At 38.9% G+C, this 14659-nt stretch overlaps 2 protein-coding genes across 2 annotated transcripts in view; one reads left to right on the top strand and one right to left on the bottom strand.

The window, feature by feature from the left end:
• LOC107594449 (serine/threonine-protein kinase 10-like) overlaps nucleotides 1-4192 on the top strand; it is a 24743-nt gene extending 20551 nt beyond the window's left edge. Inside the window, exons 15-20 of the mRNA XM_016284504.1 lie at nucleotides 708-837; nucleotides 1395-1519; nucleotides 1601-1792; nucleotides 2980-3105; nucleotides 3181-3294; nucleotides 3583-4192. Of these exons, the coding sequence (XP_016139990.1) occupies nucleotides 708-837; nucleotides 1395-1519; nucleotides 1601-1792; nucleotides 2980-3105; nucleotides 3181-3294; nucleotides 3583-3729 (834 nt within the window). The 3' untranslated portion in view covers nucleotides 3730-4192. The remainder of the gene's footprint in view (nucleotides 1-707; nucleotides 838-1394; nucleotides 1520-1600; nucleotides 1793-2979; nucleotides 3106-3180; nucleotides 3295-3582) is intronic.
• Nucleotides 4193-6147: 1955 nt separating this feature from the next.
• LOC107594448 (collagen alpha-1(XVII) chain-like) overlaps nucleotides 6148-14659 on the bottom strand; it is a 22015-nt gene continuing 13503 nt past the window's right edge. Inside the window, exons 44-52 of the mRNA XM_016284502.1 lie at nucleotides 13294-13407; nucleotides 12687-12815; nucleotides 11550-11690; nucleotides 11001-11069; nucleotides 10764-10886; nucleotides 7170-7280; nucleotides 7022-7099; nucleotides 6283-6345; nucleotides 6148-6200 (exon numbers count right to left, since the gene is read on the bottom strand). Coding sequence (XP_016139988.1) covers nucleotides 6148-6200; nucleotides 6283-6345; nucleotides 7022-7099; nucleotides 7170-7280; nucleotides 10764-10886; nucleotides 11001-11069; nucleotides 11550-11690; nucleotides 12687-12815; nucleotides 13294-13407 — 881 coding nt within the window. The remainder of the gene's footprint in view (nucleotides 6201-6282; nucleotides 6346-7021; nucleotides 7100-7169; nucleotides 7281-10763; nucleotides 10887-11000; nucleotides 11070-11549; nucleotides 11691-12686; nucleotides 12816-13293; nucleotides 13408-14659) is intronic.

Raw genomic sequence — 14659 nt, 5'->3', positions numbered from 1 at the left:
GAGATGTGTTGCACTGCGTGAGGCAAATGGTGGTCACACCAGATACTGACTGGGTTTCGGACCCCCCCGTACCCCCAATACAATAAAACTGCACATTTTAGAGTGGCCTTTTATTGTGGCCAGCCTAAGGCACACCTGTGCAATAATCATGCTGTCTAATCAGCATCTTGATATGCCACACCTGTGAGGTGGATGGATTATCTCGGCAAAGGAGAAGTGCTCACTAACACGGATTTAGACAGATTTGTGAACAATATTTGAGAGAAATAGGACTTATGTGTACATAGAAAAAGTCTTAGATCTTTGAGTTAAGCTCATGAAAAATGGGGGCAAAAACAAAAGTGTTGCGTTTATAATTTTGTTCAGTGTATGAGTACCAACATTAGCACCAAATTGCAAAAAAAAAATTCAGTTTGGGCCTGTCATTTTTTTTTTCCTCGTGTATGAGCTCCATATTCTTCAAGATTTTTTTTTTATGACAAAGCAGCTTTTATTTTAAATATAGGCCTGTTTAGAGGAATGAATAGTGATTAACAGTTAAAGTCGAGCCATTGGTCTAAAACCTAAAGACTAAAATGGTTCACTTAACTTTTTCTGTTTTGCTTTAGTTCTCACATTTTTTTTTTTTTTTTCAGAAATACGGCCTATCCTTCCAAAATGAATGTGTTTTGTTGTTTTTAAAGTTATGTATGTGTGTGTGTTTATAGGAGCAGGAGTTTCTTCAGAAGCAGCAGCAGGATCTGGACAGCGCTCTGAAGAAGATCATTCAGCAGCACAAACATGAGCTGGCCACTATTGAGAGAGACTGTCTCAACAACAAGCAGCAGCTCCTCAGAGGTCAATATTAGCACTAGTCTCCTTCCCATTCTTCCCAACTCTTCATTTACAGCTTCTGCAGCGTTAGCAGTTTGGACTATTCAGACAGGGCTTTAGTGGGTAATGCTTGTCATGTGGCCTTTAGCAGTCTGGTCTGGTCTGATCTGATCCTGCTGTTAAATGCATTACCATGGCATCTGCTCCATATGACCTCCTCAGGTTTTTTTATAGAGGCTCCTACTGTATTTCAAACAAAGTCGAATGTAATTCCTACTCGAAATCTCAGATGCCCAAAGCCTATTGTGTCTGATGTTCAGAAGGTGATATATAGAACTAAAATTGCATTTGTTTGTTCTGGTTTGCACATTTGTTTTACACACCTCTCTATGCAAACATGGGCTAAACCAGTTTTTTGTTGACTTTGATGTATTTTGGGCATCAGCCTTTTATATTTATTCAAATATTTTATTTCCTGGGTATTAGAGAGAAAATATAAACCACTGTTTAAAGGAATATCCATTTTTCATATTGTATGTTATGTTTTGATGCCTAAAATCGGTTCTTTCGGATTCTTGCAGCCCGAGAAGCCGCTATGTGGGAGCTGGAAGAGCGCCACCTACAGGAAAAACACCAGTTGCACAAACAGCAGTTGAAAGACCAGTACTTCATGCAACGACACCAGCTGCTTAAAAGACACGAGAAGGTTACTTCCCAGATCAGTCTTATGCTCTTCTAGCGGCTATTGGTGTGAATTTGTTTTCACTCTAAATGTGTTTCTGTACAGGAAATGGAGCAGATGCATAGGTATAACCAGCGTCTGGTAGAGGAGATGAAGAACAAACAGACACAGGAGAGGACCAGACTGCCTAAGATCCAGCGCAGTGATGCAAAGACACGCATGGCCATGTTCAAAAAGAGTCTGCGCATCACGACCACAGGGGTCACGCCGGAACTGGAACGTGAGAGAGTCAAACAGGTCAGAGGTCATATCGGGTTCAGACTGAAGGATTAAAGGAATCGTTCACCTAAAAATTACAATTCGCTGAAAATACTCACCCTCAGGCCATCCGAGATGTAGATGAGTTTGTTTCTTCATCGGAACAGATTTAGAGAAATGTAGCATCACTTGTTTACCAATGGATGCTCTGCAGTGAATGGGTGCCGTCAGAATGAGTGTCCAAACAGCTGATAAAAACATCACAGTAATCCACACCACTCCAGTCCATCAATTAAAGTCTTGTGAAGCGAAAAGCTGCATGTTTACATATAACACATCCATTATTATGACATTTTTGAATTCAAGCCTTCGCTAAAATACAAGTACTTTATCGATAATATTGCTTTCTCCAGTGAAAAAGTCTCCTTGTCTGAATCAGGAGAGAAATATGCACCTGATCAAGCACCGTTTATAAGCAAAAACTATCCAAAACTGTTTTAAACAAACACGTCAGTGTGTATTTTAATGGGCTTTTTCACTGGAGGAGCTGTTATTATAAATTATGTATTATGTAGATTTTATGGTGACCTATTCCTTTAATAGGATAATTAGCTCTACTAGGGCTGCACGATTAATCGAATATGATTGTCATGCGCATTTTGATAGTAATGCCAGTTCTGTAATCAGCTGGGTTTCTTCTGCGGGGCGTATTTGGAGTTTCAGCGCGAGAGCGTCCTCTGGCCTGTGGATGGAGATTTACTGCTGATCACAGAACCGTGCTTCACTGAAAGATACGCATGACAATCGCAGCTTCTGTCGAATCGCAATCAATTAATTTTTTTATTTTTTTTATTTAATTATTATGCTGTAAGGGAAATAAACATGCTTAATTAAATACCCAATATTGGCTGATATACCCAGCCAATGGGTACCGATTAATTAAAATTTGTAATATTGCCATAGTGTTATCGGATACTGTTAGAGATTTTAATTAATTGGTATCCGTAGATATTGGATATATATCAGTCAATATTGCAAAATGTTTTGATAGCACTTTTATATATCCAATATTGCCGGTTTCCAATTGAAATATCTAATATTGGACCATATTATATATAGTGCATTCCTAAATAATTTAAACGTATTGCACAGATTATTTTCTTCTTGTAGTCGGTATGTTTTTGTTTGTGTAGTAAATATTGTATATTTGCGTGGCCAATGAACAGTTTGCAGCACAGGAGGAGAAGAGACAAAAGAACGAGCGTCACCATCAACACCAGAAACATGAGACTCAGATGAGAGACCTGCAGATGCAGTGCGACGCCAACGTCGGAGAACTACAGCAGCTGCAGGTACACACATAGCAGAGACACACCGTACATTGTTTTTATAAAAGCAAAAGTGATAGAGTCTTCTGTGTGTTTTAGAATGAGAAGTGCCATCTGTTGATCGAGCATGAGACTCAGAAGCTGAAGGAGCTGGATGAGGAGCACAGCGCAGAGCTCAAGGACTGGAGAGAGAAACTCAGGCCCCGCAAGAAGGTACCACTTACTGTTATTAACACTAGTGCTTAACCTTAGTCACAGTTCTGAATGGTTGAATTATTATACATTTTGTTTTCTTGGTAAACGCCCTATTACAAAACTTTCACACACAGAATTAATCTATAATGATGGACTATGAAAAGATGTTATGTAATGCTTCATCCACACCACTAGGTGTCAGTCCAACAAAACATAACTGAGTGCACCTTTACTATTCAACATTTCAATCATGTTAAGAAGGTTTAATTAGTGCATTTACTAAGAACTTGAAACCTCTGCGTGCAGGCCCTTGAGGAAGAGTTTGCGCGTAAGCTACAGGAACAGGAAATGTTCTTCAAAATGAGCGGGGAGTCTGCATGCCTTAACCCCTCCACCCAGAGCCGGATCTCAAAGTTCTACCCCGTCCCGAGTGTCCACTCCACCGGGTTTTAACACACACGTTCACACTAAAAGCACAAAGATGCTAAACTGCATTGGGACTGAACCTCAGCTGCCTTGTTCCCTCTGATCGCTGATGTCAGGCAGAACGAAGGAGGGACTTCGTTGTTCCAGTAATATACAGAGAAGTTTTTGCTTTAGTTTTTTTAATTTAAGCTTTAAAAGTGGATTTTCAGTGTGGTTTCCCTAAACATTTCAGCAATGGTTTATGAAAGATAATGTGATTCTATATGCCACTAAATTGATCTTCGTTTTTTAATTTATTTTTTGAATCAGTGGTCTCAGTGTCTTAATGTTGTGGTTTACTGTGATATTTTTAGGATTATAGCTGCGTACATGGAATGACTGTTCAACTTCAGGCTAATTCGCTTGCACTAAACTAAGCGAATGATTTAACTAAATCTAAATCAGAATAAAAAATCTGAATGGTAATAAAATGTTCTTAAATCAAATGATGTTTAAAGGCAGTGGTTCCCAACCCTGGTCCTGGAGGCACCCCAACACTGCACATTTTGCATGTCTCCTTTCTCTGACACACCAGTTTCAGATCTTGGAGTCTCTACTAATGAGCTGATGACCTGAATCAGGTGTGTTTGATTAAGGAGACATGCAAAATGTGCAGTGTTGGTGTGCCTCCAGGACCAGGGTTGGGAACCACTGATTTAGAGGTAAAAACCTTATCATTTTTTTGATATTTAAATATATTTGACTGTTTGTTATCTCGCATCACTTTTTTGAGCTTTGTTTATCATAAAATGGATCTATAGGATTAATAGTAGCAGCAATATTCAGTTCTTTGAGATGTTTTAGCACAGGGGTGCCCAAACTCAGTCCTGGAGGGCCGGAGTCCTGCAGAGTTTAGCTCCAACCCTAATTAAACACACCTGACGCAGCTAATCAAGGACTCACTAGGAAGCTTCCTGGCAGGTGTGTCGAGGCAAGTTGGAGCTAAACTCTGCAGGACACCGGCCCTCCAGGACTACGTTTGGGCAGCGCTGTTTTAGTATATCACACTGTATGCAAATATCCTGACATCACTGTGGTTTAAAGTGCATTTGCGCTTGCACTGCTATGCAGTGTGATCATGTAGCCGAATTAAATCATCTCAATTTATATCTGTGAACTTCAACGCAAGAGAGCTCAATCTCTTCATATTGTCCATACTACTTATTCTCCAAAAAAACAAACAAATGGTTTTACGATTACATGCGTTTTAGTTCACCCAGACATCTCTACAATACATTAGTGTACCTTTCAGTAAAATTGTCTAGAGCAGTGGTTCCCAATCCTGATCCTGGAGAACCCCCAACACTGCACATTTTAGATGTCTCCCTATTCAAACACACCTGATTCAAATCATCAGCTCATTAGTGAAGACTCCAAGACAGCGGTGGCGAACTCCGGTCCTGGAGAGCCGCAGCCCTGCAGAGTACAGCTCCAACCCTAAGTAAAACTCACCTGCCTGTAGCTTTCTAGTAACCCTTCAGACCTTGATTAGCTTGTTCAGGTGTGTTTGATTAGGGTTGAAGCAAAACTCAGCAGGGCTGCGGCTCTCCAGGACCGACGTTCGCCACCCCTGCTCCAAGATAAGAGAGACACCAAAACCACTGGTCTAGAGGATGAGGTGCCCTGTAAACCGATGTACTTTAATCAGTCAGGTGTTCTTTTATTCTTGTATATTGTAGCACATTTTTGTAGTAATAGTTTTCTTTTCATCTGAACGGTCAACATACAGTTCAAAATGTTTCCTGCATTTACATTTGTGCCGTAGTCTGTAAAAACTGAACAAAACAACATTTAAAATCTGTGAAAAAAGACCGAAATGTCAAAACACACAGTTCTTGTCATTACGATCTCCTGCAGGTAGTCGCACACTCCGTGTATTCATGATGCCTGTTTGCATTTTGACTGAGTTTGTCTTGATTTTTTTTTTTTTAAGCTTTTTCAACTTGTGAGGTAAAGTTAGCAGCATAACAGTTGTATGTACTGTGTTTGTGTCTAAGATTAACTCATTGTGATTGTAGGAAGCTGCTGTAATTAAAACATTTGTGGTGAATAGTTCAGTCATCTGGGTCTCTATTCAAGTGTCTCGGTTTATGAACATTACTGTAAGTATCTTGTAAGCCACAACTTAAAAAAAAAAAAAGATCAAGCCACTTTTGAGTCTAATGAAAGCATTTTAACAGCACAAATGACAAAAAGCACATCCCCAGATTGTTAAATCCCATTCTGCATTCATGCAAGAATTCTTAAAACTGGCATCATAAAGGTGAATTTGATCATGTAATGCTTGTTAATTCAATGTGAATATATTTAGCTTTTTGTAATAAACTGATCTAAAGTAAGAAAAAAAGAACAGAAAAGACTAAATATGTACATGTCATTTTTAAAGCATTCGCTGCTTTAGGCACACTAGCTAAATGCACTGCTCCTCCTCCTCCTGCGAGTGACATATGAAGCCTCACCTGTAGAGAAAAAAGGCTTGTTTTGACAGTATCATGAAAAAAACGTTATGATCATTCATGTATTTTGTAAACTGATACATACCCTTCTCTCCCTTTTGTCCTCTCATTCCTGGGAAGCCTGGTTGACCTTGGAATCCTCTGTCACCTGCATGCATTGTAGAAAAACATGAAACGAGGTAGAGGAGATTTGAGCAGTTATGCTGTTGCTGATGTTTATACGGACAAAAAGTATGATGAAATTCAGGTATAGCTTGTAATGTAAATCAGTGAGAACTTTATAACCGACTACTTCTATTTCATAAAATGCATATCGTCACTCTATATCCCTTAATTATGTATCTATTATTTTAAATGCTTCGTTTTACAATCAAAGCTCTGTAGTTTTTATTGTGAGGGATCAAAACGTAATACAATGATGATTGACAGATTAAAAATAAACTTTCGTCAAAAGACTAATGTATCATATTTGATACATTTTAACGTTTTTTCTAAAAAAAAAAAAAAAGTTGCTTCAGTCCAGCAAGTGCTCGTCTTGAAATATTACTAATAATATAAAAGTTATTATTACATGTACTTAATAAAAATAAGACAAAATACATGTCCACAATCTGAAGGGGGAACATTTTTACAATTATACTAAAAGGCATTTTACTTACTATAAAAGTATACTAATTTTGATTTGTATGTAATTTGTATGGATTTGTCTCTTTGTAAACAGGACTGTTAAGTCATGACATGTCACTTCCTAGTATCTTCACACAGATATTAAAGGTAACTAGGTGTGCTTGCTTTGCTGACCCTGACATGAACATCACATGTACCTTTCGGTCCTGGTGGTCCAGGATATCCGGGCTCCCCTTTCTGCCCTGGTACACCTGGTGGTCCAATCACATGGTTTTCTGTAGAAACAGTCAATTGTAATTAAAACCATGCATATTTTTTTTTTAATTTTAACAAGTTCCATCTTGCCTCTGATGTAGTCCATGATCGCTGTCATATTGGAGGAAGAAAATTCTCGACTTATTCCTGGAGGTCCAGGGAGTCCAGGGAATCCATCATGTCCAGGGGGCCCAGGGAATCCTGCTGGACCTTGTGGACCTGGAATCCCTGTCAAACCATCTTGGCCTTGTAACAGGCAAGGAGACATGCAAAATGTGCAGTGTTGGGGTGCCTCCAGGACCAGGGTTGGGAACCACTGATTTAGAGGTAAAAACCTTATCATTTTTTTGATATTTAAATATATTTGACTGTTTGTTATCTCGCATCACTTTTTTGAGCTTTGTTTATCATAAAATGGATCTATAGGATTAATAGTAGCAGCAATATTCAGTTCTTTGAGATGTTTTAGCACAGGGGTGCCCAAACTCAGTCCTGGAGGGCCGGAGTCCTGCAGAGTTTAGCTCCAACCCTAATTAAACACACCTGAAGCAGCTAATCAAGGACTTACTAGGAATACTAGAAGCTTCCTGGCAGGTGTGTCGAGGCAAGTTGGAGCTAAACTCTGCAGGACACCGGCCCTCCAGGACTACGTTTGGGCAGCGCTGTTTTAGTATATCACACTGTATGCAAATATCCTGACATCACTGTGGTTTAAAGTGCATTTGCGCTTGCACTGCTATGCAGTGTGATCATGTAGCCGAATTAAATCATCTCAATTTATATCTGTGAACTTCAACGCAAGAGAGCTCAATCTCTTCATATTGTCCATACTACTTATTCTCCAAAAAAACAAACAAATGGTTTTACGATTACATGCGTTTTAGTTCACCCAGACATCTCTACAATACATTAGTGTACCTTTCAGTAAAATTGTCTAGAGCAGTGGTTCCCAATCCTGATCCTGGAGAACCCCCAACACTGCACATTTTAGATGTCTCCCTATTCAAACACACCTGATTCAAATCATCAGCTCATTAGTGAAGACTCCAAGACAGCGGTGGCGAACTCCGGTCCTGGAGAGCCGCAGCCCTGCAGAGTACAGCTCCAACCCTAAGTAAAACTCACCTGCCTGTAGCTTTCTAGTAACCCTTCAGACCTTGATTAGCTTGTTCAGGTGTGTTTGATTAGGGTTGAAGCAAAACTCAGCAGGGCTGCGGCTCTCCAGGACCGACGTTCGCCACCCCTGCTCCAAGATAAGAGAGACACCAAAACCACTGGTCTAGAGGATGAGGTGCCCTGTAAACCGATGTACTTTAATCAGTCAGGTGTTCTTTTATTCTTGTATATTGTAGCACATTTTTGTAGTAATAGTTTTCTTTTCATCTGAACGGTCAACATACAGTTCAAAATGTTTCCTGCATTTACATTTGTGCCGTAGTCTGTAAAAACTGAACAAAACAACATTTAAAATCTGTGAAAAAAGACCGAAATGTCAAAACACACAGTTCTTGTCATTACGATCTCCTGCAGGTAGTCGCACACTCCGTGTATTCATGATGCCTGTTTGCATTTTGACTGAGTTTGTCTTGATTTTTTTTTTTTTAAGCTTTTTCAACTTGTGAGGTAAAGTTAGCAGCATAACAGTTGTATGTACTGTGTTTGTGTCTAAGATTAACTCATTGTGATTGTAGGAAGCTGCTGTAATTAAAACATTTGTGGTGAATAGTTCAGTCATCTGGGTCTCTATTCAAGTGTCTCGGTTTATGAACATTACTGTAAGTATCTTGTAAGCCACAACTTAAAAAAAAAAAAAGATCAAGCCACTTTTGAGTCTAATGAAAGCATTTTAACAGCACAAATGACAAAAAGCACATCCCCAGATTGTTAAATCCCATTCTGCATTCATGCAAGAATTCTTAAAACTGGCATCATAAAGGTGAATTTGATCATGTAATGCTTGTTAATTCAATGTGAATATATTTAGCTTTTTGTAATAAACTGATCTAAAGTAAGAAAAAAAGAACAGAAAAGACTAAATATGTACATGTCATTTTTAAAGCATTCGCTGCTTTAGGCACACTAGCTAAATGCACTGCTCCTCCTCCTCCTGCGAGTGACATATGAAGCCTCACCTGTAGAGAAAAAAGGCTTGTTTTGACAGTATCATGAAAAAAACGTTATGATCATTCATGTATTTTGTAAACTGATACATACCCTTCTCTCCCTTTTGTCCTCTCATTCCTGGGAAGCCTGGTTGACCTTGGAATCCTCTGTCACCTGCATGCATTGTAGAAAAACATGAAACGAGGTAGAGGAGATTTGAGCAGTTATGCTGTTGCTGATGTTTATACGGACAAAAAGTATGATGAAATTCAGGTATAGCTTGTAATGTAAATCAGTGAGAACTTTATAACCGACTACTTCTATTTCATAAAATGCATATCGTCACTCTATATCCCTTAATTATGTATCTATTATTTTAAATGCTTCGTTTTACAATCAAAGCTCTGTAGTTTTTATTGTGAGGGATCAAAACGTAATACAATGATGATTGACAGATTAAAAATAAACTTTCGTCAAAAGACTAATGTATCATATTTGATACATTTTAACGTTTTTTCTAAAAAAAAAAAAAAAGTTGCTTCAGTCCAGCAAGTGCTCGTCTTGAAATATAAAGGCTTGTTTTGACAGTATCATGAAAAAAACGTTATGATCATTCATGTATTTTGTAAACTGATACATACCCTTCTCTCCCTTTTGTCCTCTCATTCCTGGGAAGCCTGGTTGACCTTGGAATCCTCTGTCACCTGCATGCATTGTAGAAAAACATGAAACGAGGTAGAGGAGATTTGAGCAGTTATGCTGTTGCTGATGTTTATACGGACAAAAAGTATGATGAAATTCAGGTATAGCTTGTAATGTAAATCAGTGAGAACTTTATAACCGACTACTTCTATTTCATAAAATGCATATCGTCACTCTATATCCCTTAATTATGTATCTATTATTTTAAATGCTTCGTTTTACGATCAAAGCTCTGTAGTTTTTATTGTGAGGGATCAAAACGTAATACAATGATGATTGACAGATTAAAAATAAACTTTCGTCAAAAGACTAATGTATCATATTTGATACATTTTAACATTTTTTCTAAAAAAAAAAAAAAAAAGTTGCTTCAGTCCAGCAAGTGCTCGTCTTGAAATATTACTAATAATATAAAAGTTATTATTACATGTACTTAATAAAAATAAGACAAAATACATGTCCACAATCTGAAGGGGGAACATTTTTACAATTATACTAAAAGGCATTTTACTTACTATAAAAGTATACTAATTTTGATTTGTATGTAATTTGTATGGATTTGTCTCTTTGTAAACAGGACTGTTAAGTCATGACATGTCACTTCCTAGTATCTTCACACAGATATTAAAGGTAACTAGGTGTGCTTGCTTTGCTGACCCTGACATGAACATCACATGTACCTTTCGGTCCTGGTGGTCCAGGATATCCGGGCTCCCCTTTCTGCCCTGGTACACCTGGTGGTCCAATCACATGGTTTTCTGTAGAAACAGTCAATTGTAATTAAAACCATGCATATTTTTTTTTTAATTTTAACAAGTTCCATCTTGCCTCTGATGTAGTCCATGATCGCTGTCATATTGGAGGAAGAAAATTCTCGACTTATTCCTGGAGGTCCAGGGAGTCCAGGGAATCCATCATGTCCAGGGGGCCCAGGGAATCCTGCTGGACCTTGTGGACCTGGAATCCCTGTCAAACCATCTTGGCCTTGTAACAGGCCATGAGCTGTGGAAAAATGCAAACATACAAGATTCAACAAAGAATTCCTACATCTGTTTCTGCCCATATCTTGTTCTTTTCGAGGCTATTTAAATGACTGCCACATGTAGCATAACTTACACTTAATGTAATCGGAAACCTGTTTAGCGATAACTGCGTAATCCAAATTCTCACCAGAGCTCGGGTGCCCTGCAAAAGTCAAGTTACATTTATTTATACAGCACTTTATACAATACACATCTTTTCAAAGCAGCTTCACAGTATTAAACAGGAAAATAACAGAATCAATCATGCAAACGTATGAGACCAACTCAAATTATGCTTTTTAAGCAGCTCTAAAAAGTCACTAGTGTCATTATTCAGCTCAGGTCACGGTTATATCAGTTCAATTGTATAAGTATGTACAGTTACAAAACAAGTTGAATTCAGCTATAAGCAGCTCTACAGGAAACAATGGTGTCGTTATCCAGGGAAGTCAGTTTCATTCTGATTCAGTTCAGTAACAGTGTCGATGTTGCAAAATATATCAATTATGAAATTAAACAGCTCTAAAGCAGCTCTATAGAAGACTGTAATGTAATTATTCAGCTCAATTAATCTAATCTGATAAACAAGCCACCAATGATCAAGACTTGAGATGAAATACAGTTAGCAAAACACTCTTCTTACTATTGATATACTCCTGAGGCTCTGCGCGGATTTGCTGTTGGTTTTCGTTAGCAGCGTAAGACACTAGTCCTCCGGCACTTCCTGGTGCTCCTTGAGGTCCTGGGGGACCGGGAGGTCCTGGCAGACCTCTGAAACCAGAATCTTAAACAACACAGTTCATACAAAAGGGATATCAAAAATCATTTTAATATAAGCCGTTCCTATATCAAATTAGCCTAGTAGCATCAGTGGTTAGCAGATGTGTTATTTTGCAATGGCCAATTCTTAATTACATTTGGTCCCCCACATCCCGAAAGTTTCAGTCTTGCTGTTAACAAACTTTAAATCTTAACAGTTTCATATAGACCACTGTTTCTTGAGCACAAATCAGCACATTAGAATGATTTCTGCAGGATCATGTAACACCGAAGTAACGATGCAGAAAATTCAGCTTTGCATCACATGATATTACTGTATTTTACTGTTATACTGGGTTTTTTTTTTTTACTGTATCTTTTTTAAACAAATAAATGCATACTTGGTAAGCATAAAAGACTTCTTTCAAAACCATTAAAAAATTATATCGATCCAGGTCCTACCGTTCATCAGTCTTAGCACTCGTCCAGCAACTTCCTGAGCGTTAAAGCCATATCCACCTGGCACACCATATCCACCTGGGGGTCCTGGGGGCCCTGGAGGACCAATCAGGTACTGCCTCACCTCATCTCCTATATAAGTGAAGTGAAAGGGACGTGACATGTGGCCAAGTATGGTTACCCATACTAGGAATTTGTGCTCTGCATTTATCCCATCCAAAGTGCACGCACACACACACACACAGCAGTGAACACACACCCCGTGAACACACACCCGGAGCAGTGGGCAGCCATTTATGGGGAGCAGTTGGGGGTAGTTTCATATAGACCACTGTTTCTTGAGCACAAATCAGCACATTAGAATGATTTCTGCAGGATCATGTAACACCGAAGTAACGATGCAGAAAATTCAGCTTTGCATCACATGATATTACTGTATTTTACTGTTATACTGGGTTTTTTTTTTTTTACTGTATCTTTTTTAAACAAATAAATGCATACTTGGTAAGCATAAAAGACTTCTTTCAAAACCATTAAAAAATTATATCGATCCAGGTCCTACCGTTCATCAGTCTTAGCACTCGTCCAGCAACTTCTTGAGCGTTAAAGCCATATCCACCTGGCACACCATATCCACCTGGGGGTCCTGGGGGCCCTGGAGGACCAATCAGGTACTGCCTCACCTCATCTCCTATATAAGTGAAGTGAAAGGGACGTGACATGTGGCCAAGTATGGTTACCCATACTAGGAATTTGTGCTCTGCATTTATCCCATCCAAAGTGCACGCACACACACACACACACACACAGCAGTGAACACACACCCCGTGAACACACACCCGGAGCAGTGGGCAGCCATTTATGGGGAGCAGTTGGGGGTTCAGTGCCTTGGTCAAGGGCACCTCAGTCGTGGTATTGAAGGTGGAAGAGAGCGCTGTACATTCACTCCCCCCACCTACAATTCCTGCCGAACCTGAGACTCAAACTCGCAACCTTTGGGTTATAAGTCCGACTCTCTAACCATTAGGCCACGACTTCCCCTTTATATATTTTACCAAATAAAGCATGTTTCATAAAGCACTTTAGTTGAAAGTTACATTTGTTTATAAAATGCCAAAATAAATTTGAAAACAAAAAAGAAAGCTCTTAAGCACACATTTCACACTCACTTTGAAGGTATTCAATAACACGTTTAGCCAGAGAATCTTCAGAGCCTGATACGGGAGTTCCTGGTGGTCCAGGTGGGCCTGGAGGTCCGGTCAGGTATTCTCTGATGGGTTCACCTACAGAGAACATGAAATATTACAGCTTATTTACCCATTTATCTCTATAACCAGTTAAAGGTGTCTTCTAGTAGCACCAAATGGAACTAAAACTTCTAAAAGATGCTTGTCCACTCAACATTCACAAAAAAAAAAAAGAGTTTCAATGCTTGTTCAAATGACTTGGTTAAAATGAGCATGAGCAACATTTTCTATGTAACGTATTTCCATTATGTTCAGTCCACTTAAATTTGTAAAAATTTAAAAAAGAAAATTCTCATTTTGTGTTGGAACTACTTGAATAATTTATAGCTCCCAGCATGCTTTGCATGGGATCACATTAATATTGCTTTTAATATTAATATTAATCATTGATGTTTTTAATGAAAGAAAATTACTTGTTAGAGTTATTTTTCATGTAATGGTGAGTTATTTTGGAGATTTAGAAGATGTTTGGAGATTTGAAAAAAGTTTTAAAGGTTACCACTGTGCAGAAGTGTAGCTCTCATGCTTAGGGTGCTGGTGGCTTCCCTGACTTGATAATATTCTCATTGAGCAATAATTAATCTCACATATGACATTAGCATATACCAGCTCTTAAAAAATATAGATTTATTGCTGATTTCTTATGGTATAATCACTGAACAAAATTATAAACACAAAACTTTTGTTTTTGCCCCCATTTATCATGAGCTGAACTCAAAGATCTAAGACTTTTATGTCTAATTCTGTGTTAGTGAGCACTTCTCCTTTGCTGAGATAAACCATCCACCTCACAGGTATAGCATATCAAGATGATGATTAGACAGCATGATTATTGCACAGGTGTGCCTTAGGCTGGCCACAATAAAAGGCCACTCTAAAATGTGCAGTTTTACTGTATTGGGAGGTCCGAAAACCAGTCAGTATCTGGTGTGACCACCATTTGCCTCACGCAGTGCAACACATCTCCTTCGCATAGAGTTGATCAGGTTGTTGATTGTGGCCTGTGGAATGTTGGTCCACTCCTCTTCAATGGCTGTGTGAAGTTGCTGGATATTGGCAGGAACTGGAACACGCTGTCGTATACGCCGATCCAGAGCATCCCAAACATGCTCAATGGGTGACATGTCCAGTGAATATGCTGGCCATGCAAGAACTGGGATGTTTTCAGCTTCCGGGAATTGATTACAGATCCTTGCAACATGGGGCCGTGCATTATCATGCTGCAACATGAGGTGATGGTCATGGATGAATGGCACAACAATGGGCCTCAGAATCTCGTCACGGTATC

Source organism: Sinocyclocheilus grahami, unplaced genomic scaffold, assembly GCF_001515645.1.
Source record: "Sinocyclocheilus grahami isolate Dianchi unplaced genomic scaffold, SAMN03320097.WGS_v1.1 scaffold183.1, whole genome shotgun sequence".
Lineage (NCBI taxonomy): Eukaryota > Metazoa > Chordata > Actinopteri > Cypriniformes > Cyprinidae > Sinocyclocheilus > Sinocyclocheilus grahami.
This window is presented reverse-complemented; position numbering and strand designations above follow the sequence as displayed.